At 35.2% G+C, this 27,550-nt stretch overlaps 5 protein-coding genes across 6 annotated transcripts; 2 read left to right on the plus strand and 3 right to left on the minus strand.

Annotated features, from left to right (window-relative positions):
• Positions 1 to 339: 339 nt before the first annotated feature.
• LOC112012020 (uncharacterized) lies at positions 340 to 4,257 on the plus strand (the record flags this gene model as incomplete). The annotated part of the gene is given in 5 exon segments (XM_024044379.2): positions 340 to 493; positions 1,852 to 1,898; positions 2,843 to 2,972; positions 3,812 to 3,878; positions 3,982 to 4,257. Coding segments are annotated over 5 exon segments (453 nt in total), but the record flags the coding sequence as incomplete, so codon positions are not given.
• A 224-nt stretch (positions 4,258 to 4,481) lies between these two features.
• On the minus strand, positions 4,482 to 7,884 carry LOC112012022 (uncharacterized). Of its 2 annotated transcripts, XR_010628998.1 has the most exons (4): positions 7,784 to 7,884; positions 5,796 to 6,587; positions 5,411 to 5,555; positions 4,482 to 4,952 (listed from the first exon to the last, which is right to left on the minus strand). XR_010628998.1 is itself a non-coding variant. In XM_024044381.2 (3 exons), exons 1-3 carry the CDS (start codon positions 7,813 to 7,815, stop codon positions 5,465 to 5,467), a joined length of 915 nt encoding a protein of 304 aa, XP_023900149.1. In that variant the 5' UTR covers positions 7,816 to 7,884; the 3' UTR covers positions 4,968 to 5,464. The 2 variants fall into 2 exon arrangements, 1 of the variants encoding a protein (XP_023900149.1); XM_024044381.2 differs by lacking the exon at positions 4,482 to 4,952 and having other exon boundaries at positions 4,968 to 5,555.
• A 10,006-nt stretch (positions 7,885 to 17,890) lies between these two features.
• LOC112012021 (pentatricopeptide repeat-containing protein At2g21090) lies at positions 17,891 to 20,632 on the minus strand. The gene has a single exon (XM_024044380.2). It carries the CDS (start codon positions 20,414 to 20,416, stop codon positions 18,683 to 18,685), a length of 1,734 nt encoding a protein of 577 aa, XP_023900148.1. The 5' UTR covers positions 20,417 to 20,632; the 3' UTR covers positions 17,891 to 18,682.
• A 779-nt stretch (positions 20,633 to 21,411) lies between these two features.
• LOC112012030 (pentatricopeptide repeat-containing protein At2g13600) lies at positions 21,412 to 24,129 on the plus strand. The gene has a single exon (XM_024044392.2). It carries the CDS (start codon positions 21,722 to 21,724, stop codon positions 23,846 to 23,848), a length of 2,127 nt encoding a protein of 708 aa, XP_023900160.1. The 5' UTR covers positions 21,412 to 21,721; the 3' UTR covers positions 23,849 to 24,129.
• A 540-nt stretch (positions 24,130 to 24,669) lies between these two features.
• On the minus strand, positions 24,670 to 27,090 carry LOC112012025 (ABC transporter G family member 5). Its single transcript, XM_024044388.2, has one exon. The coding sequence runs from the start codon at positions 26,811 to 26,813 to the stop codon at positions 24,864 to 24,866; it is 1,950 nt and encodes a 649-aa protein (XP_023900156.1). The 5' UTR covers positions 26,814 to 27,090; the 3' UTR covers positions 24,670 to 24,863.
• Between the last annotated feature and the right edge of the window lie 460 nt (positions 27,091 to 27,550).

Consider the following 27,550-nt stretch of genomic DNA (forward strand, 5'->3'; position numbering starts at 1 on the left):
CTATCTCTTGTTGCAGGTAGTGATTCTACGATTTTATTCCTCAAGGAGGCTGTGCCCATGAACCAGACATGCTCATAAGTTGGGTGGTCCTCTTTGGGTGCAGTTGGTACTTGGTTGTGATGACTGTGTATCATTTTAATGTGTGAATGATGATAGTATCTTATTGTACTTTGGACCATGTTATTCTGTAAAATAGTATATCTATATATATGTGTGTGTGTGTGTGTGTGTGTGTGTGTACATTCTTTAATGACAACACAACATCTGCATTCAGAAATTTGAGTGCAGAAGTATATCAAATGCATGTAAACGTCTGCTTCTTGTATTTTAGGTGCTGCATATGCAAAATTAGTTGGTCAGAAATTGAAAGGAATGCCACTAATTTCCATTCCTCTCACAAAACTTGTGGACGGTGCTGCTAGTGAGGCTATGGCAAATCTGTCTCTGGAGCTCTTCAAAGCTTTCAAAAACATGCGGCATTCATTGGTAGAAGGTTGTGCTCTCTATTCATGTGTAGAACTGTTACTCCATTATTATCTTTTATCTAAGCTTTTGTCTTTTTGTGGTTCTTCACATTTTCATATTCACTGGTAATATTCTGTTTAATTATTTCTTTTTTAGTGATAGTTTTATCAGCTACTAACAACATTTTGATGGTTGTTCTAACACACTTGAGAAAGGATGATTTGAAGAGACATGTCTGATTTTTGATGTTGTTGTAGTTAAAGAATATTGGACACACAAAACAGCTTTCAATCTATGTGGTACTTGAAACATGGCTGACAGAAACTTGGGTCCTTCGAAGTTTTTGCAGAATTGTGATTGCATTTAAATATAGGTCTAGACAAGGGCATTAGGCCTATTGTGTTGTCAGCTGATTCGGTGACTGCATTTTTTGAAGCATATTAGATGCATGGATAAATTTTAGATAGGTTTTCCATTTAGAGTCACAGTATGGTAATATGCTCTATGATGGACCTAAATTCTGCCATGGCTATAAAAAGGGATATGCCGCTATGGAAGAGCTGTATTTGTGGCACTGTTTTGACTCCTACCTCTAGAAGTATTTGTGCTCGAGAATCATACAATCAATATTTTTCATCTGGTTTTGTTCCATTTGATGCGAAATACATTGTTCTGAGATGTGATCTCTGTGTGTGTGTGTGTGTGCGTGTGTGTGTATGTGGGTCAAAAGAAGAAGATAAAGGAATTTGTGGCTGCTTGGAAGACTCTATCATATTTTTAATGGCTTTGAAGAGTCTGGTTGTTGCACGATTCTGTTGAGATTTGCATGCTGTGATGTTTTACACAAAATGAGCATTTTGGAGTTTGAATGGATAATTTGACTCAACCATACGATAAAGATTTTAAGCTTTGAGTTTGTGAATTTGTTTGTGGCCTTTCATGTGCTGTACTTTTTACATGATGAATAATTGTATTCATTACTTATCCCACACCAAAAAAAAAAAAAAAAAAATGTATGTGCTTACTGCTTGCCTTTATCCTTCTATACTTCCCCTGCATTATTTTTATTCTTCTCTCTACATTATGCCTGTGTGTTTAGCATTGCTTAGTTTCCAGCTTATTCGGCTAGGTACAATTTTTTAAATTTTCACTTTTTTTAGTTACAAGTTTTTACCCAGCTTATATTTTAAGCCAATAAATTAAGCCATCCATGTGTTCATTTGTTATGTGCTTTTTCTTTGTTTTTTTCCTTCTTGGGTGAATTCACTTGCTCTTTTTCTTTGTTAAACCTTTTGTTTCATGTTATCAAGAATCATTATGACTTTAGGTGTTCCAAAATTGGCTTGTGGTTGTATTAACTGTTGCTCCTTGATTGTGATTTTTCAGAGCAAGAACGAACTTTTCAGTTGACAAAAGTGATATCAGCTGAGAAGGTATGCTTGCCTGTTGATTAACAGTTGAAATTTATGAAAATAGCTAAAACCATAGTCGAAGTAGTGCAACACTGAGATCAAATCTTTCTTACTCCAACTCTCCATTTTGAGTCAAGATCTTTGCATTGAGCTGGTGTACTTTTGGGTATCTTTATGCAAAATTAGCTATGGAAAAATTTGAACTATTCATATAATCTAATGAATCCACACATTATAGTAATATTAGAGTAGGTCAATCACTTCAGACTATGTATGTAGCCTTAGCTAGATAGCAATATCAAGGCATCCTAGTTGCATGCTCTGCTCTCTCTCTCTCTCTCCTACTGGGTTAATACAACTCATCTGAACTCAATAAAACCTCACCTTATCAATTGAGGTTAGATGTGTGCATCATTTTCGCCATCATTCTCTAATTAGGACCATATTTTGTATCTTTAATATTATTGGTGATATGTGTTTGTGTGAATTTTATAAAACCCTTTTGCTCAATTCTCGTGGACACACCCTAAGTTGTACTATTGAAAGTTTAATATCATTGTAGTTTGTACAACTCTATATATTATTGAAGCTTGAACTAAGATAATTTTTGTGATGGAAAAGAACTTTTGCTTACTTTGATGATTGTGGAGTACAATTTCTTCCATTAAATGAGAAAATTGTTTTACTTTTTACCTTCGACAGTCATTGTTTAGGAGATTGTCTTTAATTTTGTGATTAGCATTGCCGAGTTTCTGTTGAGGATCCATAGCCAACCCCCAAATTTTGGGACTGAGGCTTTTTTTGTTGCCGTTGTTTTTATAGTTGTAATGCTGAGTTCCCCCAATTAGTTACATGGAAATTAAATATGGTTTACGGTAGCTTATTGAATGCTGTATTGTCTGTCATTTGTGGACAGATTACTGCTCCATTCCTTATTAGCAAATCTTGTTCTTTTTATCTGTCAGGAAAGGAATGAAACTATACAGAGCCAACTGGATTACTACTCAAAGAGGCAGAAGTTTCAAAAGAAGAATGCCACAGACAAAGCAGATGTTTCTGCTCCACCTATGAGTAGTGGTTTGCAAAATTCTCCAGGTATGCACTGTTTTTTTTTTTTCCCCCTGCAAGGAATGGTTGTTGATTGTCTTAATAAGTGGCTACCTCTGCATTTTGAATAAATTCCATGTTGTTTCTTCACTATTATCAGAGACCATGATAGATTTGTTCTTAACAATATAAGTATTTTCAAAATGGAGACTCATTGCTGCTTCAATCAGGCAGGGGTACATATTAGATTTTAGTTTGCATGGTTTGGTGCATTTATGATTGAAATCTGACAAGTAATAAGAAAACCTGTGAGCATATATAAATTCTAGACCATAAATTTCTGCAACCTGATGAAGGTGCCCAAATCAGGTTGCACTCTGGGAGCCCCTGCCAATTTAATTTTACTTATTTATTTTCTCTTGATGCGTGACAGTAATTATATTAATAAAACAAAAATTGTATATAAGAAAAAACTTTTATTCCCCCCTCCCCCCCCCCCACCCCCAACCCCCCCCAAAAAATATCTTTATCTAATTTGTGTAAATAAATTGATCAAAATATTTTTCTTAAGGTTTTTTCTGCTTATGTATAGGAGCTACCTTTGATCCTAATTTTATGTTCTTCAAACCTTTATTATGCAAAGTACTCTTCATTTCTCTATTTTTTTCGAATAAATAATTTCTCAACATTATCGATCAATATGATATGATTTTGATTAGAACTCATAAAAAAAATGTCCTTTCTGCACCTTCCAGCATTTTTTATTTTGTGGAACACAGCATTAGTTTCCTTGCAAGTATCTTGAAGTTTTTCTTTTGGCTAAAGAAGTTTCTTGAAGTTATTATTAGCATCCTTTGTTCTTATAATGGATTCCGATTGAACTGCAGACAAGCTAAAAGCTCAAGATGCAAGCTCAACAAAAGTTGTCAACCGTGTTGTGCCAGCATATCGCAGGTAAGTCAGCGTCTCCAGTATCAATCTCTCTCTCTCTCTCTCTATCTATATATATATATATATATATATTCATATAATGACTCAGCTTATATTATTTGGGCAGGGCAAAAGTAAGAGGTGCTTTTCTGCAAGATGCTGAAGATGACAATGATAGCTAGAAACAAAAGATGTTGGAAAATTTTGTTCACTGTTCTGTAAATAAAAGGTTTTGAGGTTTAGAACTCTAGTTCTGATCAATTATTACCAAGAAAAAGAGTTCAGTGGCAGATAGGTCCCAATTATCTATTAGTATCATGATTGGCTTTTCTTTATGTAAATGAAAATTGGTTAATTTTTCCTTTTATCTTTATTATTTTAAAAAAAATTTCAAATTTGCATCTCTGTATATTGTATTCATTTGGAGCATCTTATCTGTTTTTGAAGTGATTTTTTTGAATCTGACTTTTCTTAAATACCCAAAAAAGGAAGCATATTGATTGGAAGTATTACACAATACAACAAAATCCTTGCGTAAAACAGAGGATGTGATATGCACGTACAATGATTAAAGGTATGGCTTGGATGAGCTTGTTTTCATCAGTCTGTATCTTGAAAAGGTGATGCTTTGAAAAACTGTAGATTCTATTTTATTATGAAAATTAGTTGAACCAAACTAATGGACAAAAATCTTTTCAAATATTAAAATACAATATGTTGCATCTTTGGCCAAACTAAGGGTTCTGAGGTTTCTGTTGTAAGAAAATTGGTAAGAAGCTCATGTTGATTATGCTTCTGCCCTTATTTCATGATCCACATTCAAAATCACCCATCTAAGGCATGCCTACTTTGCTGATTTCTTCCATGCAGATGCAGTATTGAAGAATTTTACTACAAAAGCTTGAGTTGATTAGCTGACTTGTTGGCTATTGAATAATAGAAAGGTTCATTTGGGAATGTGGACCTTGCGTTCTCCAGTAGGCAGGCAATGCTCTCCTTGAATGATAAGTGCAGAGGGTGCGTGATGTAAATTTTGGTTGAGGATTCTACCTGTGGATTAGGACTGCCAAAAGATTGGGCTACTTACGCATTCCATTTCTGCATCACATATAGTGCAAGATAACAAAGACCTTCAAATTCTGACCCTAAGAGTTCGAACACAATTTTCCATTAGAAATATAAATGCCTCCCAACCAAGAAAGATTATCTATTTGCTAAATTATCTATATACAATCCATCTTTTGGGTTGGGATTTGCATATTGCATTAGTGTACAAGGAACTATACACATTTTTTAGGAAATTTTGCTAGCCAATATTCAGACTAGAATATTAACTTCTATTTCAGCCATGCTAAAGCCTTAGAGCAACTACAACAGCGGTATTAAATGTTATTTTCAAACTCAGAAATTTCATTAGCACAGCCTGCATCTGGCCATTTGTGCTTTATCTACTGTCCCTCCAAAATTTCCAGCAGCAATAAGACTTGCAGATTGACTTGTCAAAAATTAGAGATTTTTTACCAGAGGATAATCTCATGGAACAAAAAGCACCATACCATCATAATTCTGCTACGATCATCAATCCTATTCAGTTTTCAACTGCCTTCCATTCACAAGTCGAATCCTCTCAGTCTCTTAGTTTTGTTTTTGTTGGTGTGGAAGAAGTACCAGCAACCGGGTGTGAAATTGGCATCATCATGCCTGCACAAAATAGTAAATATTAACTTTAGGCAATAGATTTAAGAATTTTATTCTAACTTTTATAATTTTCTACAACTCTTTTAAGTGAATTCTTGACTAGTGTACTTCATATTCTAAAATAACATATTTGCCCAATCAAATTCTTTGAAAAGCATAATTTGAATAGATTTCCATGGGAGGATAAATTATCCCTATACCATCACTTGAACATTGGATCTTATTAGTAAATTAAACAAATACCTGCTTGTGCTGCTGTTGCTGCTACTGGTGCTTCCATTCCTGCTATTTTCTCGACTTCTTTTATTCTCTCCTGTGACAAAAAACCTTTTCAACCACCATTCCTTGTCAATGTGGTCCTTGGTATCTTCAAAAGATGGACTTGGAGAAAGCTTTGAGCTTTTTCCTTCCTTGGTTTTCTTCTTAAAAGATAGAGAAGTAGGAAAGAACATCTTGAGTAGGAAAGTTTCACTTTCCAGACTTTCAATCCTTGACAACTGACGTACCTTCTTAATTCCTTTCTTTGTATTCTTCTTTTGCTTCTTGGCTTGATCTTCAGCTTCAGTTTCATAATGTGAGCCACTCTCAACAGGACCCTCTTGAACTTCCTCCAAACTATGCTGCTCATCGACAAGATCTTTTAGAGAAAGCTCATAAGACGACTCGGGCATGTCTTTGACCATCTCCATAAGCTGTTTCCTACCATCTGCAATTATTTTTCTCCTTGAAGTGGGGGAAAGATTGCTAGGATGATGGTTGTGTGGGAGCAAAGGAGAAGATTCATATTGAACCTTTTTTGATGAGTTTCTTTTCCATAAGGGTAGTGAGTACCCTCCAAGTCCTTCTTGAACAAGGCTTGCTTGAACTTGAAACTCTATTTCAGTGCCAAATTGATCACTAAAATTCTCATTATACATGGTATCACTATCATGTACACCCCAGAAATCGAATTCTGTATCTCCTGTACTGTCATGACTACTCTGTATTTGGTATTTTGGACTTGAAGAAAAAAGTGGTTTCCCAGCGAATCCTTGCCTGTGATCAAGCATGGTTTGAGGAGAGTTTAGTGAAAGGAGAAAGTAGGTTGTAGTTATAAATTTAAAGGAATAGTTAAGGAAGCAACGTTTTCATAGGCAGATTAGTCAATGTTAACTTGTCATATTCTCCATAGTTTAATAAGGAGCCCCAAAAGTCATTGCCGTCTAGGACGGGAGGGGCAACCACATGGTCTAGCCTCCAATTTTTCTCCATCTGTATAGTCTTCAAAGTTTCTCTAATGACTTTCAAATCTAATTTTATTTTAGTCTATTGTGTTTAATTATAGCCATGTTATGTATTCTACATGGTCATTTGTAAAGTTAACACACTAATTTAACATTAATTTGCATTATTCACCCCACTATTTAAAAAAATGGTTCAAAGACAAAATTAAGAAATAAGTGGGTTGATACTTGATTAGGGTGGGATTCGGTGACTATTAAATAAAACTAATATGTTGATTTTGACACATTAGGACCCCCTACTGTTCATTAATTTGTTAATTTTGACACCAAACTTGGATGGTAGTTACGAATTGTAAACTAGTCTCAAACTAAGATAATAATAATTTAAAGTGAACTTTACAAAATGGACCCATAATTTGTAACGAATGGCTGCCATTAATCTTAGTCCATTTCTTTTGTCCGAATCTCAAACTCTCATTTCTTTGAAACTAAAAGGACAAGACAAAAAAACAAAAAAAGGCGCTGCTTCTTGAATGATATGTCGGGAGACAAACATTTTCTACTATTGTTGATATTAGCTGATTTAATTTATATATAATAGTATCAACGACAGATTTGGCGAAAGTGATTTGCTTTAAACACAATATATTATACCAACAATTATAAAGAAAATATGAAAAATAACGCCGGTATCATTAAAATTAGATCATGAGAGGGGCGTATGTTCTTAAGCTTCAACATTTTATTTGGCTTGAATCCATACTTTTACACTTGAAAATCTGAGAAGTTTTTTTTTTTTTTGGGATGAAATCTGAGAAGACCAAGCAATAATAACCCTTAATATTGCCTACCTTATAGCACCGAAAAAAAAAGAAAAAAAGGTACACTATTCATGATTGTCATGTTAATAAATGTAAGAACACATTAAAAAAAGCGGCCGAACAGTGGCAAAAAATGATATTCACTTTTTTTTTTTTTTACTCTCAGAAATGGTGCTTGGAAACTTACCTGAGTCTTTTACTTGAATAAAAAATAGTCATTGTCAAAGAAATTGATGGTACTTGGAATTCTTGGCTCTGAAATTTGACTCAAAGTTGTAGAAAAAAACATGCATGAATGACTTGCACGAGAGATATCGTGTGCAATTTGTAAATGGTAGTAGTCAGTGGCTTTCCGCTTTCTACTTTCCGCTTTCACCGATTCAACGTGTGGTGCGTGTTTGTTCAGGCAGTTTTTCTTTTCCTCTACCATCAAAAGAAGCTTCTACGAATAAATCAATTTCTTTGAACTATTTTTCGTAATACACGTGGTTTGTTTGATATTATTTTTGGACCATTGCAGAGCTATTTTTCTTTGGGAGTGACTCTTTTTTATTGGTTGGATAACAATTTTCATTAACAAAAAAGAGAAAAGAAACAAAAATAGACTACAATTGGGGGGGGCTAAGACCATTTCCTTCAAAGCATATTCTAGACAACAGATCAATAAAAGAGATGAGAATATTTTCCTTAACTCTCTTACACGAAAGGACCCATTTAGCAACATTATAGGTAACAAAATTAACTTCCTTAAAAGTGTGAAATTACATACCAAATAGTTAAAAAGGAATTTTAAAACAACTAGAGAAATGGTATGTTCACAATATTTTTATAACAAATTTTAAATAGTAGGTTGTTATTAGTTGTTATGGGTGGGCAAAAAAGTAATTTATGTTGTTAATTCAAATTAAAACCAATAACAACTTACTATATATGATTTGTTATAAAAGTGTTGTAAAAATATTGTGGACGTAAAACGTGTAAAAAAATATTGCACCCTAAAAATTAGTTAAAGGAATTTAAGGGAAAATTACATTTTACCATCTTAAATTATACCCTCAATTACACTTTATACCTTCAACTTTTTGGAATGCACATTTTGCATTCTAAACTATGGTCCTTATTTATACTTTACACCCCAACATCAAGTTTGCCGTTAACTTGGATGAAAAAATATGACACAATGTGAAAAGATCTAATTGCCCCTCTTCTTAATCCCTTAAAATCAAATGAAACATTACACTTTACTACCATAAACTATGCTTCTAAGTATACTTTGCACCCTAAATTTTAAATTTTCATCTAAGCAAATTTAACGTCAATGTGCAAAGTGTAACAAGAGTCATAATTTAATGTGCAAAATGTGCATTCAAAGAATTTAAAATGCAAAATGTAATATAATGTATAGTTTAGGGTAGTAATGTGTAATTTCTTAGGAATTTAAAACAATTAAGATTATAAGAGTGATATTTTGTATAGACCAATGTGAAACAATTAAAAAATTATAACCATGTTCGGTAGCTTTGGTTGTTTCCTAAAAATGCTGCTTTGGCTTATGCAATAAGGTAATCATGGTCGTATGTCAACTCTGTCAATGCAAAAATCAACTCCTCTTTATGATTTCTTCCTATTGCAGCTATATAGGTTTTGTCTTCACTAATAGCCGTATCAAAATTGACCTTCACAAAACGTGTGATGGGGAGATCCCAAGAGTACTGCTTATTGCCACTTTTAAACCGTAAATTTCCAAGACATGAAGTGATAGAAGTTAGTTTATTAATTTATCTTGGTAAAAGTAATAAAGGAAAAAGTTAATAAATGTTCTAGGATAACGGAACCCATAAATATAATAATTCCCTATCATTCGTCTTATGAGGCGGTTTTTCGTCATCCATATTGTGTCACAATAAATTGCTACAAATAGTAAGAAATTGCTTGCTTCCTCCTTTGATAGTTGTTGGTTGTCTTTTGGTAATGTCAAGTTCATCACCCATTCGGCTTTCAAGCAATTCAAAAAATCTGGAAGGGGAATTAGCCTAAACAATTTTTGCAACCGAGCCCTCAATGAAAAGGTGTTCCAGATTTTCTTCCTCGTTCGCATAAAATGTAGTCCTTTTCTGTGATATTAAATCTTTCCCTAATCACAGATCTTGTTGGAATGACTTACCATGCTAATTTTCCATAATAGAAGTTTAATTAAGCCTCTCTTGGATTTTCAATTTTCTGAAGTTTCTTCCACGCCTTACTCTCTCCATAGGGTTATTTTCAATATTTCTAACCTAACGAGACACTTTGTAGGCTGACTTTGTTGAGAATTTACCTGACTAATTAGGGACCTATAAATATCCCATCTCACAGGATTATGCAATATAAGTTAATTTAGAGATTCAAGTCAGAATATTATTTGGAATATTATCTCTAGGTTTAGGTTTAAAGTTTTTCCAACCCCTGCACCCAAGTAGAATTCCAAATATCTAGAGCAATTCCATTTCCTACCTTCTAGAACGTAAAAGTTTTTCCAAAACTTTCCTAGATTCTAGGATTGAACTCCATACCCGTCATCCATTATTTTTAAACATAACAGTCTCACCATAACGATTTGCCTTCTTTGGTTAGTAAGGTCCAACCCAATTTTGGCAGTTATGTGACATTGGCACGTTGCATCTTTCTTATACCTAAGCCTTCAGCATCTTTTGGTCTACAAATATCATCCCATGCTTTCGGGTACATTTGTATTTTATCTTTTTCTTCTTTTTTCTTTTTCTTTTTTTTTTGCCTCACCTGAAATCTCTTAGAATTGAGTCAAATATCATTCATGCTTTAGGGTACTATGTTGTTTAAAAATATGAGCCTTTTTTTTTTTTTTTAATATTTTGTTAGAGATAACTAAACTGAAATTACATGCAAATTCTTAAATATTTTTAACAACATGAATTTGGTTTACATACTGTTTTTATATAAGATTAAATGAGTTATGTATTATTGAGTAATTATAAAAAATTACACTTTACCACCCTAAAGTATACCTCATATTACACTTTACACTCTAAACTTTTCGAATGCACATTTTGTACCTTAAACTATAACCATTGTTACGCTTTGCACCCTAACGTTAAGTTTGTTGTTAATTTGGACAAAAATTCAAAGTTTAGTGTGCAAAGTGTAATCAGAAGTATAATTTAGGGTAGTAAAGTGTAATTTATCTTTTGTTTTTAAAGGATTAAGAAGAATGGCAATTAGGTCTTTTCACGTGGTGCTATATTTTTCCATTCAAGTCAATAGCAAACTTTATGCCAAGGTGAAAAGTGTAACAAAGATCATAGTTTAAGATGCAAAACATGCATTCGAAAACTAAATGTAAATTAAGCATTTATATGATATCTATAATATATTTTTAGCTTATTCATGTTTTATAAGATAATTTTTAAATTATTGAACCTTTTAACTTCTTAAACATTTGAATTTATATTTTAAAAATATAACTTTATTTATCACTCACAATACTAACAAGTTTCAAGCTTTTGAAATACAATAATGTCTAGCATATATAACAATTATTCAACTCAAACAAAATAAAGTAATAACTAATAAACAAATCAAGAGTCATTTTAGGAAAACTATAATTTCAATAAATTTCTCAAAAACTCAATTTCCTTTTCAATTGACAAATCCAGTCAATACACCTACTCCGGTTACTGTATCTAGTCCAGCTAAACCTCTTAGAAAATTTATTAGATCTCATAATTCTCCATCCTATCTGCAAGATTATTCTTGCAAACCATCACCTGGTAACCCATATCCCATCTCAGTTTGTCTTTCCTATTCCAAACTTAGCCCTTCCTATACATCTTACCTAATGACCATCACTATCACCAAGGAAGCATAATTCTTTCATCGGACTATTAACATCACTATCACCAAAGAAGCACAATTCTTTCATCAGACTATTAAACATCCTGAGTGGAGAGCTACTATGGACAATAGATTAATGCTCTTGAACAAACCAATACTTGTTCTTGACATTCCTACCTGCATGCAAAGTTCCCATTGACTGCAAATGGATTTACAAGATCAAATATAATTCATATGGCTCAATCGAAAGGTATAAAGCCAGGCTTGTGGCTAAAGGCTACACACAACAAAACAGGTCTTGATTACTCTAAGACTTTCTCCCAGTGGCCAAGTCAGTTTCAGTCAAGGTGGTCCTAGCTATGGCTGTTGTGAAAAGTTTGTCTTTGATCCAAATGGACGTTACCAATGCTTTCCTCCATGGTGATTTAGATGTGGAGGTTTACGTGGCTTTACCTCCTAGTTTTCAAAGCAACGGGAGACAACTTCTTGTTCTGTGGTTTGTAAACTTAATAAAAGCTTGTATGGGCTAAAACAAGCCTCAAGACAGTGGTTTGCCAAATTCAGTGCTACCATATTGGGGTTTGGTTTCAAAAAATCAAGAACTGATTATTCTCTTTTGTTCAATAAGGTCTTCTATTTCCACATCACTTGTGTATGTAGATGATATCCTACTCACAGGTAATGACCCAATTGTATTGCACAATTAATGAAAGTACTTGATCAGAAATTTGTTCCCTAATTGTATTACACAATTAAAGAAATTACTTAATCAGAAATTTGGATTGAAAGACTTGGGCTCATTGAAATACTTCTTGAGTCTTGAGATTGCAAGAAATGATTCAAGCATTAGTGTGAGAAAGAAAGTATGCACTAGATTTAATTGCAGACATAGGCTTACTTTGGCTCAAAACCAATGAAGAATCCAATGGAGAAAAACTTGAAACTTTCTAAGTACGAAAGAAAGTTGCTTACTGAAGCAACACAGTACAGGAGATTAATTAGTAGATTGCTCTATTTGACTTTTAGAAGACTTGATATTACTTATGCAGCATATAGATTGAGTTAGTACCTTGATAAGCCAAGAGAACCACATCTATTAGCAGCTAATTGAGTGGTGCCATGTTTGAAGGATCACCAAGACAAGGATTTTTTTTTTTCAAGTAATTCTGATCTTCAACTCAAGACTTATATCATGGAAATCCAAAAAGCAATCAACCATATCCAGATCATTGGCTAAAGCAGAGTACAAAGCCATGGCTAGCACTGCTTGTGAGATAACTTGGTTATTCTCTCTGATTAAGGACTTGCATATTCCACATCCAAAGAGTGCTTTGACGTTTTGTGACAATCAAGTTGCTCTACATATAGTAGCAAATCCTGTTTTTCAGGAGCGAACTAAACATATAAAAGAGGACTGTCACCTTATAAGGGAGAAAAGCTTAGCAGGTATGATAAAGAAATTTCATGTGTCAAACAATCATCAAACTGCTGGCATTCTCACCAGAGCCCTCGAGTTGCCCGCTTTTTCAAAGTTAGTGAAGAGTTTGGGACTAGTTAACATTTTTGTTCCTTCTGCATTATTCTTCCTCTTTAATTCAAGTCTCAAAAGAATATGTTAAGCCTTGAGGGGGAGTGTTAAAACTAAAGGAAAACAGAAATCTAATCAAAATGCTCACACTAATTTGTAAACTGCCCTTTAGGTGGATTCCACTTATAACTAACCTCCACTAATCATGGTGGGATTAGCTTGTAATTTGGAATTCAGTTACTTTTTTCCCTCCTTTTATTTTTCTTGTTTCTGTTAGTCTTTGTATATAAAGGGAACTATTCCCAATGTATCATTATTCTATACATTTATACACTCAAGAAGCAATAAAGTTTTCAGTTCTATTTAGTGAGTGTGTGATATTTTACGAAGTGCAAGCGTTTATTGGCACTAGCTGAATTCCCACAAAATGTGTTATACATTTTATTATTAGTTTCCTCCAATATTTTAATATTTTTTTTATTATAATATTTAGTGTTTATTTTTGTAGACAAAATAGAAAGAAAATAAGAATAGTACAGTGATCTTTGATCATATTATATATATTTACAAATTTGAAAATTGCACGATATAATAACTAGCGTAGATAGACATGTTTCTTATCTACTTAAGAATGCAAATATAGTTTGATAAATAAAAAGAGAAATGCTAGGACCACAAACAGTTGCACAACTTTTACCTCAACTTGCCATGTGACGAGTTATGAGTGGTAGAGATGTGGTGGTGGATCCATAAGGGGATATATCTCTACCACTCACAACTCGCCACATGGCAAGTGGTAAAAGTTGTGCAATTTTATTTGATCCTAACATTACTCAAATAAAAATGCAAATATCTTTCAATATTTTTTTTTTTTACATTCTAAATTGTGTGTTGCTAAATTTTTCTTATTCTTTTGTTGTACTTTGTTTAAGTAACTAAATTTGACCAAGAATACTATATTTCAATTCCATTGGTTCTCATATAAATTTTTAAAAATTGACATTAAAATTTCATTATTGTTAAATAATTAATGCACCACTTAAAATAATTAGTATAAAAAATAAATGTCTCTAATGATTGAATAAGAGATTTGGAGTTCGATCTCCACCCACATCAAAAACCGATTGGTGTCTGAGTCTAATAATAAAGAATTATTATCAAGGATGGACGCTATAAGTTGAAACTCTCTAAAAAAATTGTCACATGTCAAAAAATTATTTATACATGCTAATATGTTTGTAGGTTTCAATTAGCTCAACTGGTAAAGTCTATGATGGTTAAATAAGAGATCTAGGATTCAATCATTGTCTATATTAAAAACCGATTGGTGTCTTGGTCTGATCAAAAGTTATCATCAGAAGCGGACGCCATAAATTGAAACTCTCTTAAAAAAATAATAAAAAAAACATTGAATAATCTTTTTAATATATAATACAAAGAAGAATGTCATCCTATTAACACGAAGAATAATTACATAGAATAATCTTTTTAATATATAACACAACACAAAGAAAAACGCCATATTCCAAATCAACTATTTTTATTATTAATATATATTCAAAATAAAAATAGTTTTTTTATTATATAAAATTTATAAAAGTAACCATATAAATCCCTCTAATAAAACTAATTAATGCACAACTAAAAATAATTAATATGTACATTTATTCCATTGACAAATTCATTAACTAATACTTTAATATAAATAAATGCAAATTTTGTTGAGATAGAAGCCTAAAAAAGAAAATCTCAAAGCATGCATCATATAATATAAATTCATACACTTCCGTATGATGTCTTTGCTTTTATATTTATATTGATTTGATATAAATTATATGTAATATTCTTCATTATTTCATTCAATTTCTCATTCATCTCTCTATTACAATTTTACAAATGAACTCATCTATTTATACTTTCTTAAAACATTAGCATTGATGGTGCTAAAAAGCCAAATAGCTATTTTTAGTACCACAAACAACAAAAACTAAGCTATATGATGGTGCTATTGTTAGATAATTTAACAAACTTGCTACAGCAAACTGCCATCTTTGGCAGTCTATTGTAGCAAAAAAGTTTTTTTTTTTTTTTTTTTTTTAAAAAACTCTTTTATTTGGCGAGTTCTCTTTCTTTCATTAGTATACATGTTTTCTCTCCCTTTTCTCTTTCTTCAGACTTCTCTCTTTCTTCTTTTGTAGTTCTATCAATGCTAATGCTCTTAAAAAATAAATTAAAATAAATGTTATTTATAGGAGTATGAGGTGATGAGGGGGAAATTTGGGTGGATGGGCATTCAGGTCACATTTATCCCAAACTTTTAATTTCATTAATATTATTTCCATTAAAAAATCATGACCAGCTATTTGATTCAACATCATCCTAATAAATTCTAAAGATTCTATAGAGGAAAAACCAGCTTAATAGTATTGACTATTGAGCATTTGAGCTTAATACTATTATGTTAGTGACAGGGGCACCTACTCACACAAAAATAATTGCTAGGAAGAAGTCCACGCGGACGCAACAAGAGCCTTTGGCTCTACCTACTAACTCTAACTATAGAACCATTTCTTTCAATTTTTTCATATGTAAATAATATAATAAATCAATAAATCAAGGTTTAGTTTTAAGTATCCTGAAAGATGTGCGTTTTCTATACTTAATTTTTTTTAATATTTAACATTTGGCACATATGGCACATCTGATAAAGATGCTCTAAGAGCATCTTTATCAGATGTGCCATATGTGCCAAATGTTAAATATTTGGCACATTTGGCACACCAAGCATCATTTTACCCCATTTATCAGATGTGTCATATCCCATATTTTTTGCAACATTGAACAGTACCGTGACAAATTTGCCACGGTACGGATGCGTGTGGCAAAATTTTTTTTCTTTTTTTATTCCTCTCTCTCTTCTCTCTCCGTCATTCTCTCTTCTCTCTCTGTCATTCTCACCTCTCTCACCTCAATCATCTCCTCTCTCTCTCACCCCAATCCTCATCACTGCTCTTCCACGCCCACGCCCACGCCAACGCCGACGCCGATGCTGATGCCGACGATCACTTCCACGCCCACGCCCACGCCGATTTCTCTCTAGCAATGGATTTTCTGTTTTTTTTTTTTTTTTTTTTTTTGGCTGTGTTTTGATGGGTTCGGTTCCGACGGAGGTGGGTGTGGGTGAGGGTGTGGAGGCGGTGGGTTTGTCGGGATTTGTGGTTGAGGTGGTGGCGGTGGCGGTGGTGGGGCTTCCGATTTGGTTTTGGTGGGCTATGGGTTGTGGGTCAAGGTTTTGGGTCGGCGGCATTGTGGGTCGAGGTTGTTGATTTCCGATTGTGAGTTTGTTTGTTGATTTCTGATTTGTTGTTTGTTCCGATTTGTTGTTGTTGATCAGGGAGTTCCGGTGCAGTTGTTTGTTATTTGGTTGATCAGGGAGTTCCCATGGGTTTTTGGTTTTTTTTTTTGTTGTTGTTGTTGTTGTTGTTGTTGTTCTGATGGATTGTGGCTGCCACGGTGGTGGCTGCGGCGGCGGCGGCGGCGGTGGCAGCAGTGTGTGTGGTTGTTGTGGTTGTTATTTATTGGGATAGATATATTATTTTATTAGGTTGTTTATATTATTTTAATGTGTAGGAAATATTATTTTAATATATAGAATTGTAGTATAAAACATCTGATAAATGGAATGTTGTAAAATAATGTGGTAAAATAATAAAGTAGGGTTTTAGTGTGGCAAAATGACATAATTTTTGCCACATCTGATGCGGATGCTCTAAATATAAATATATATATATATATATAAGATAACTTACTAAACTTAATACTTTTATGCACGCTATAATTGTTATTTAGGAAAATGTTTGTTATTGTATAATGTATAATCTTATAATTTTTTGATCTATTATAATTTCTTTATTATTTAGAAAAATCTTAAATGTCATGTGTAATATGTTTGTAGATTGGATTTTAATTTTTAAATTCATAAAAATCAAATCGTTATAAATTATGATATACTAGTAAATATTAAATAATACCATTACAACACCACTATCCCTTGAATTTTATGAAAATGGCACTCTTCCTAAACAATTGTATAAATAATAGTTTTTTCCTTGAAGTTTGTATAAATGCAACGAATATTCCATTTATAAATTTATTTTTGGATTCCAAAAGAGAAACAAATATCACTTCTAGTTTCTAGAAGATAACTACGCTTACTGAAGTTTCTCATGGAAAGTCACACTTGAGTCTTGACAGGTTCTTGTGGATCCCACGACAAGCCCACGAACGAATAATTTTGGTTGGGTTTTGAGCTGCTGCCCAGTTGAGGCTTTTTTTTTTTTTTAATAAATGTTTGTTGGACTCTTCGGCCCAGTTGAGGTTCTCTTACAACTCAAGTGGTAGTTCTGTACTCTCAGAAAAGCCCAATTTTCCTACCATTGCTAATATAGCCCCCATCTCAGCCAGTTAGTATATCAATTATCTTATCACATAGCAAAAACATTTGGATCATATATCTTTAAAATTCAAATGCTATATAGAGGGGCTTAAGAGATAGTTAAACGATAATAACTTATCCTAAGTCATGGGATTTTGTTAACTCAATCAGTAAAGTCTTGCTTGCACTATAAACTGATTGATGTTTTAGCCTAATGATAAAGATGAGCTTAAGTGATAGTTCAACGATAATAATTTATCCTAAGTCATGAGATTTTGTTAGCTCAATCAGTAAAGTCTTGCCTACACCATAAATTGGTTGATGTTTTAGCATGATGATAAAGAGTAATCATTATGGAGTGATAATAATGAGCAATTATTATGGAGTGAATAGCATAGGTTAAAATTCTATCTTATCTATCAAAAAATAAATTATCTTGAGTCCTAACGCCTCTTTAAAAAAAAAAAAAAAAAGAGTTATCCTAAGTAACTTTGCCCATTTAGGAGAGCATATTTTCATTGATTTATTGGACTTAAAAAATAAGCTCCACAAATATACAGCTGTGCCTAGACAAAGTAAGGCTTTAACAAGTTGTACATAATCCAAATAAACTGAATAAACTAAAAACAGGCAATGAACGACACTGTTTGATTATGCGCTTGTCCCCATTCCAGTGCCAGATACCCACAATTTGAATTAGCAGTTAATATGGATCTTCCACGCAATGAATGTCACACCTGGGGTACTTCAGAGATAATCCTACAATCTGTGCATAGCACTATAATTGCTGAAGGCTATTGTATACCATAATACCAAGCAATCTGTATTCTTGCTGTACCCTGCTACTATTGGTAAGGTAAATATTAAACAAAAGTTCTGACCTACCAGTGCAGAGATTTGGATGTAGATCAGACGCTGCAACCAGATGACTTCACACTGTTTATATACTTTTATAGGGAGTTTGGTTGACTATGGGTTGAAGAAAACTCCTGATTAACAAAGACACAGCCAATGCCGAGATAACTGGTTTCCAACTACTTTAGGTTGAAAGATACGGAATATGCCTTAAAGACAAGGCCAGCAAGAGCTTTATTTGATAAGGGGTCATTACTCCAAAAAAAGCTGACATTGCCTAAATCTTTTTCTGGAAAGATGCATAAGCTGGACTAAATGGAGACACTGCAATTAACCTAGCCAGCTACGTAGTCTTTTTCTAAAGCTTGTTGAGCAGGCTTTCACCCAAGTATTTGCAAATCCTCATCCAGTTAATAAGATCAAGCAACACTATCATCCTCATCCGGAAGAAAAAGGCTGCCGATATAGGGCTGATATCCAGCATCGTTCATATGATCTACCAGCTTTCCAATCACTTCATATATGTCGCCTATCTGACAATGGAACTTGTCTTTGGCTACAAACTCATGTCTTGCATTCCTCACCTCAATCCAACTATAAGCTGATTCTTTCCTCAAACCTTTCTCCTCCATAAGCCTCCTCACTCTATCCGCCTCACCCCATCTACTAGCCGCAGCATAAATGTTTGATAACATAACATATCTCGCAGCATTGCTGGGTTCCAACTCAAACAGCGCTTCTGCAGCCCTTTTAGCAAGATCCAAATTCCCATGGACTCGACAAGCACCCAATATTGCACCCCACATCCCAACATGATCTGAACCATTAGGAGCTTTCCCGATCAACTCCACTGCTTCCTTGAGTCTGTTTTTCCTCCCAAGCAAATCAATTAAAATTGAATAGTGATCTGGTCTTGGATTTACATCATACTCCTGCATCGAATCAAGAATTCGGATCCCTTCAGATACTAGACCAGAGTGGCTGCAGGCAGATAGCACCCCTAAAAATGTGACAGGATTTGGTTTTATCTTTGCTTCTATCATTCTCTGAAACACAACAAGTGACTTCTCACCAAGCCCATTTTGAGCAAACCCAGTTATTAATGAGTTCCAAGAGACAATGTCCTTTTCAGGCATCAACTCAAACAATGTTTTAGCTGATTCCATGCCTCCGCATTTGCAATACATGTCAATTAAAGAATTAAATATATACATATTAAACAAGTTGCTAATAGTGCTCCTTCGAATCATGTGGCCATGAATCTGTTTACCTCTTTCAACAAGTGCTAAATCCGCGCAAGCACTTAAAACACAAACAAAAGTATGAGTACTAGGCTGGACACCCTCTTCCATCATTTTCTGAAAAAGAACCAATGCTTCAGTGGCATGCCCATTTTGAGTATAGCCGGCAACCAAAGCAGTCCACGAGACAGTGTTCTTAACGGGCATTTCGTTAAAGACCCGACAAGCATCATCAAGTCTAGATGCCCTTGCAAAAGCAACAACCATTGAAGTCCAAGACACAACATCCCTTACTGGCATTCGACTAAAGACAGAATAAGAGGTATTGGGTTCACCAGTTTTTCCATAAGCATCAACTAGTGCATTATGAATAATCAGATTCAACTCCAAGCCTAAAACAATTGCTGCTCCATGAACTTGACGCAACAATGCTAAAGCACCCAAACAAGCACAAGCACCCACTACACCGACCAGCGTGAACCCATCCAAGATTAAACAATTATAGTCTTTTTGCATTTGTCTAAACAAACTAATAGATTCCCTCTGAAATCCATGATGGGTTAAACCAGAAATCAACGAATTATAGCTAACAATATTTGGTATTGGCATTTCATCGAACAGTTTATGAGCTTTATCGAAAAGACCAATTCTAGAGCACGCAGAAATCATTGTGTTCCATGAACGAGTGGTTTTATTAGGAAGATCATCAAAGGCCTTTTGGGTACTTTCAAGGGCGTTGAATTTGGAGTACATATCCATGAGGCCGTTGGTTACGACTGGGTTGAATGAGAAAGCTGTTTTGATAAGGTGTGAGTGCAAGGCCATGCCTAGTTTTAGATTTTTGGTTGTGGTGCATCTTGATATGTGGGATGCGTATTGATCAATGGCTGAGATGAAATCAGAAGGAAGCATGAGCAGTGGCTTGATAACAACGAGAGAGTGAAAACGTTGTGATCAGCTTGATAAAGTGAGACGAAACATGACCCGTTATTGGGATTGATAATTGATAAGTGAGACTCTTGACTTTGATTTAGTGTTGCTATACTTGTATTACTTACCAATCATGCATTTGGGCACACCATCTAAGAAAATAAAAATCTTTTTGTATGAAGTTGTTTGGTTCCCTGTTTTAGAAAGAAGTTTCATGTTTTGAAAAAAAAAAAAAAAAAAGTGATGCGTCTGATTGAAAAGTCTTGTTTGGCTAGGTGATTTAAAAAATGCAACTTAAAAATTTGGGCCTGTGCTGCAGAGCAAGAAAACTTGCAACTCAGAGTCACAAACCACCGTCCACTGACCCAGAGCCATGAGAGCTTGTGAACTGAAAGCTACGAGAACCACTGACTTGAACCTCGAGCCATAAATTTTTATTTTATGTAATGATTACATGTGTAACTTCACTCGGATGAATTGAGTCTCACAAGTGTTAATGTGGTTATATATATAACCGTTACATATGATATCCTCTTCAGAGTCATGTTGTCAATATTTTGAGAATACATCTTATTTGGTTGGCATATCGTAATTTTCGATAATTTTATTTGTTAAATACAGAATAAAAAGATAATTTAAAAAAACAAAAGGTAAAAGATAAAAAGTTAATTTATTTTTTAAAATGCTAGTTTTGCTATTTTTATTAAATTAAAAAAAAAAGTGTGACAAAAAGCAACGAGTAAATCTTTCCAAAAAAAAAAAACACCAAGGAGCCAAGGAGTAAATTTTTATTTATTGCTTTTATATATATATGTAATCAGTATTATTGTAGTCTTGTAGATGTAGTTGGGTTTTTAGCCCCATTTCTTGAAGGGAAATTATTCTCACACTAGTTCACATCTATGTATTCTTGATCGATGTGGGATTGTTCATATTTTGACACTTAAAAAATTTATAGGAAAAATTATTTTGAAAAAAAAACAAAAGTTGATAGGAAAAAGGAGGTGAAATAGTGAATGTGTAAGAACATACAATAGTTAGAGAGGCCCAAACTATGAGTGGCACACATAAACCCATTAACACAACGGTCGACTAAGCAAAAAGACGCGGGGAACCATAGTCTTAAAAAGCAACAGGAATTTGAAAAATCTTCATATATGGAATTGGAAATGGAAGCTCAAAAACCACGCTTTCTTTCACTTTCATATTCATTGAGTTTCAGAGCATTCCCAAACCTCAACGTCAACGAAACATGCCCATGAACCTGTCTCCTTCACAGAGAATGGAATGGGTACCAGTAGACATGGCTTGCTCAAGAAACTCGTGGTGGGCGACCTCTCTTTCCTCGACTCGTCGCCATTTGCAAAGCTCTTGGACTCTTGCGTCAAATCAAAGTCAGCACGCGACACGCGCCGCATACACGCACGTATCATCAAGACCCAGTTTTGCTCTGAAGTTTTTATCCAGAACAGGCTTATTGATGTGTATGGAAAATGTGGCTGTTTGGAAGATGCACGCAAAGTGTTCGATCAAATGCCTGAGAAGAACACTTTCACTTGGAATTCCATTATAACTGCGTTAACGAAATTGGGTTTTCTAGATGAGGCTGTACAGGTTTTTGGGTCGATGCCTGAGCAGGACCAGTGCTCGTGGAACTTGATGGTTGCGGGTTTTGCACAACATGATCGTTTTGATGAGGCTTTGGAATATTTTGTTAGGATGCATAGGGAGAATTTTGTGCTCAATGAGTACTCGTTCGGTAGTGCTCTTAGTGCTTGTTCAGGCCTGATGGATTTGAAAATGGGTATTCAAATTCATTCTTTGGTCTCAAAATCACGGTCCTTTTTGGATGTTTATATGGGCTCTGCTCTTGTTGACATGTATTCTAAGTGTGGGAGCGTGGCTTGTGCTCAAAGAGCTTTTGATGGGATGAATGAACGGAATAGAGTTTCTTGGAACAGCTTGATTACATGCTATGAGCAAAATGGTCCCGCAAGTGAAGCTTTGGAGGTTTTTGTGAGGATGATGGATTGTGGGATTGAACCCGATGAGGTCACTCTAGCTAGTGTGGTCAGTGCATGTGCGAGTTTGTCAGCGATTAGAGAAGGTATACAGATTCATGCCCGCGTTGTGAAATGCAACAAATTTAGGGATGATCTTGTTTTGGGAAATGCATTGGTTGATATGTATGCAAAATGTAGTAGAATCAATGAAGCCAGGTGGGTTTTTGATAGGATGCCAATTAGGAATGTGGTGTCTGAAACCTCCATGGTAAGTGGGTATGCAAAGGCAGCAAGTGTGAAAGCTGCAAGGTTAATGTTTACGAAGATGATGGACCGGAATGTAGTATCTTGGAATGCACTTATTGCAGGATATACACAGAATGGGGAGAATGAAGAGGCGCTTAGACTCTTCCTCCTCCTAAAGAGGGAATCTATTTTGCCAACCCATTACACCTTTGGGAATCTACTCAATGCTTGTGCCAATCTCGCTGAACTTCAGCTGGGCAGACAGGCTCATAGTCATGTTTTGAAGCATGGATTTCGCTTTCAATCTGGAGAGGAGAGTGACATTTTTGTGGGAAACTCTCTCATCGACATGTACATGAAATGTGGATCAGTTGAAGATGGAAGCCAGGTATTTGAAATTATGGTGGAAAGGGATTATGTCTCTTGGAATGCCATGATAGTGGGACATGCACAAAATGGTTATGGAACTGAAGCTCTACAAATTTTCCAGAAAATGTTGGCATCTGGAGAGAAAGCAGACCATGTCACGATGATTGGTGTTCTATGTGCTTGCAGTCATGCTGGGCTGGTTGAGGAGGGGCGTCATTATTTCCACTCAATGAGCATAGAGCATGGTTTGGCTCCATTGAAGGACCATTATTCATGTATGGTTGATTTACTCGGTCGAGCTGGATGCCTTGATGAAGCAAAGAGTTTGGTAGACACAATGCCGATGCAGCCTGATGCTGTTGTTTGGGGATCTTTACTTGCTGCTTGTAAGGTCCATAAGAACATAACGTTAGGGAAGTATGTGGCAGAGAATCTCTTAGATATTGATCCTTTGAACTCTGGACCTTATGTTCTTCTCTCAAACATGTATGCTGAGCACGGAAAATGGAGGGATGCTATGAAAGTTAGAAAATGGATGAGACAACAGGGAGTTAAAAAGCAGCCAGGTTGCAGTTGGATTAAAATCCAGAGTAATTCACATGTTTTTATGGTCAAAGATAATAGGCATCCTCAGAGGAAGGAGATCTATTTACTTTTGAAGGTGCTCACGGAACAGATGAGGAAAGCTGGTTATGTGCCAGATGATGGTGACCATGAGGCCTTTGATGAGCAGAGTGAATCTGAATTCACCTTATGTTATGAAATGGAAATGGCGGTGGATGCTGCTGTTGGTTGAATTCAGATGCTTTGTTCCAGGTATCCTCTTTCACAATCATCCGATTGATTTTTTTCTCCACTTTTGGAATGGATAAATTACCCTTTTTATCATAAGTTTAAGCTGTTAGGGAATGATGAATTTAATCATTTAATGTAATAGGAATGAATAAGTACTTACCAAAAAGAGTTTTAGAACTAATAAGCAAGTTATAGTAGTCAGTAGTTCTCATAACTGTAATGCTTTAAATGTTGTACCATTACACATTATTCAGAAAGACAGCTACTACTCTTGAACTTAAATTACTTTGATTATAAAATTTTAAAAAAGAAAAAAAAAAAACCAACCTTAAATTACTTTGATCTCCCTCCCTTCTAGTTGGAAGATTACATTGAGCCTAGTGGGAGGTCAATGTAATTTACCCTATATTCAATTGTTTTCTTGTAAATAGGCCATGTCTATGATTCGAGGAACTCCTTAGATTTATAAATTAATGATGGTTTAAAGTTCTGCACTGTTTCTAGTGTGCTACATGTATCATCAGATGTGTACGTAGCCTGGTGATAAGTGGTCAGTTAGACTTTGCACTGAATTTGCACTGTTTACAGTTGCAGATTTTTAGGAATTCAATGTGGTCTGGATCCTCCAGTTATTCAGAATATTAAGCATTTTGGGACTTAAAAAGATAGATGGACCAAGCGTTTAGAAACCTTGTTACACGAACAAAGTGCTGCAGTGTGTTGGTTTTTCCTTCACAATGAAAACTTTCTTTTGTTTATCATCTTAAAAATCGATAGGCCTAGAGAGAGAGAGAAAGAGTCACATATCATGTAAGAAATATAGAAAATAAAAAACGAACATTTCATGTTAGTACAATCTGGTGACAGAAATTACATATCTTCTTTTATTATTATTTATGTGATTTTTCTTCTTTGGATGCTATCTTAAGTAAAGTCCAAAACATGTGAACATTGAACAATGTTTTAAACAACTCGTGAGAGAGAGAGAGAGAGAGAGAGAGATTTCAATATATTCTTCAGACAAGGGCATCCTTGAGCCCTCTCTGAGAGCATCTACACCTAAGAATGACATAAGAAATAAACCTGTAAAGCAATATGAAGCACACCATAACCATCACATTTCTCCACCTGCTTTCCTCCCCATAGCCTTCTTCTCTAAGCACATCTTCTCCACTCACCATACATGTCCCAAACATGTACTCCAAGCACTTGTCTGAATTAGAGAACTCATTTATTAGAAACCCTTCAAATGGATACTTGAACAATGATATGTAATGCATGAAAATCCAATAATCTGGAATTCCATGCTTTGATATGAAGTAACCAGAGAAGAGAAAGAAGGATCCCATGACACCCCCAATCACAGAATTGCCGACGATGAAATTAGGCACTAGAGCACTGAAACATACCACAACAGAATTTGCCGTATACAGAATTAACCAAATCAGCAACAAGAAGTGCAAAAAGGCCATGAAATTGTGATTGAGTCCAACGAGCCAGTATAAGGGTATTGTGAATAAAATGGCCAGGATTAGCAGAAATGGCAAGTAAACTAATCCATTGGCTATGGCATAGGATGAGACTCTGTAGCTTCCACTAGAGGTCTCCCTCATAAGAATCTCCCTCTCTTGCAAAAAGATTGGCAAAGCTTCTGTGGTGCATGATAACAGAAAAGTCAATATAAAAGCAAATAGACCTACCCTTTCTTGAGCCCCAACCAAATCATCTTTTAGATTGTAAAAGATGGAGCCTAGGACAAGCCCAGAAATCAGCATTTGAATTGTCCGGCATGCGAAGAGCTCCTTGGTCCGGAAGATATTTTTCGAGAATCTATGAGTGAGAATTATGGTTTCTTGCAATCTAGAGTTGGCAAAGCCACGAGGGAAATCGATACCATTAACATTGATGATTTCTTCATCAATAACCTTGGATTGTTGAAAGAGCTGTTGTAGTGTGCACTTACCGCTTCTACACTCACCCGGATCATCTCTTTTCTTTTGTTGTGTTGTTGATGGCAACTGTGGTAGCATTTGTTGGTGAACTGGCTTAGACTTTTGCTGCTGTTGAATGGCTTCAATGGATTCAATGGCAAATTCAACAACATTGACATGAAGAGGAAGCTCTAACCCCATTAGCCTCAAGTTCACACCAAGCTGATCCACCGTGCCCTGGTGCAAGGCACATCCATTAGCCAACAGTAGAATTGAATTGAACAACTTCACAATACGAAACCCTGGTTGGTGGATACTGAGAATTATGGTTCTGCCTCGGGTGTCAGCCATGGACTTGAGCATGTCAATAATTTGAAGCGCTGATGTACTATCCAGACCTGAAGTTGGTTCATCAAGAATCAGCACTTTGGGATCATGTATCACGTCCACGCCAATCGAAACACGGCGCCTTTCTCCACCAGATATCCCACGAACTCTATCGTCTCCAACACGAACCCCAGCTACATGACTCAAGCCAAGCTCCTGAATCAATGACTTCACCCTGGAGCTCAGCTCAGCTGGTGAAAGCCTTAACCTTAGCTTAGCACTAAACATTAAGGTTTCTTCCACTGTAAGTAAAGGAAATAGGGTGTCCTTTTGAGTGACATACCCTGAGATTTTCTTGAACCCAGCTTTGTCTATAGGCTTTTGGTTCACAAAAATGGAACCGCTTTGTGGTGTGTGTTTCCCTGCTAGGATTTCTAGTAGGGAAGACTTTCCAGCTCCACTTGGACCGACAATGGCTAGAATCTCCCATGGTTTTGCCTGGCAGTTCACGTCCTTTAACACTTGGCGGACTCCGGGGCATGGACATAGTTCTTCAACCTTGGCTTGTGGTTCTTCGGGTTCTTGAACCACTTCATGATGACTCTTTTGTGGCTCTCTGCTAAAGATCTTAAAAGGGTGCTCTCTTTTTTGTGTTTGAATCTGATAGTTGATGCCTATTGCTTCAATCTCACAGCCTTGTTTCTTCATTGAAGATGCACTCTTTTCTCTCTCTTTTTTCTTTACTCACTTGGGTTTCTCTAGCTGATCAATTTGTGTAGTACTAGTAAGTACTCTCAACTGATTTTGTTCTTGTTTATTTTCTTATTTAATCCCTGGTTTTGGCTTCAACTACGAACTGTGAAAACAGTGAGTAGTTTAAGCAAAGACACTTGGGTCCTCGGGTTTCTATGGATGGTTCACGTGCATCTTTTGCTACAGATATTTTGTCATGGAAAATTGCATAGTTCACGTGGCTATGTTACGTGAAAGCCCTTGGTTTCTCGTTGTAAAGTTTGTATGGCTTCCAGGCTCCAGCTTTCAGAGACAAAATAATGCCTCCAATTTTTTCCATGCTTAACCTTAGAGACCCCATAATAAAATATTTTTATCCTTGGCCAACCATAAAAGGATGATCCTATTAATCTTGTTTATTAATTTTCTCTTAGTTTTATTTGAATTTTTCTTTTCCAAATCAATAATTAATTCTTGTTGGATCAGGCCACCCATTTATTCACATTGTCACACGCTGAAGTTTTTCATTCCATCAGACTTCTTTGCATTAGTATTAAGAACCATAGCTCCAATTGCTGAAATTTTTGTAGACGACTCACCATCCTTCTTTCCAAATATTGGATTCACATACCAATTAGGAAAAATCTCCAAAGAAAATTAATCTAAATGCCTAGGTAGCATGTGGTCCAGCCTTAGAGCGATGTCAATGTTCA

This window comes from Quercus suber, unplaced genomic scaffold (genome assembly GCF_002906115.3).
Source record: "Quercus suber isolate HL8 unplaced genomic scaffold, Cork oak 2.0 scaffold_77, whole genome shotgun sequence".
NCBI classification, from domain to species: Eukaryota; Viridiplantae; Streptophyta; class Magnoliopsida; order Fagales; family Fagaceae; genus Quercus; species Quercus suber.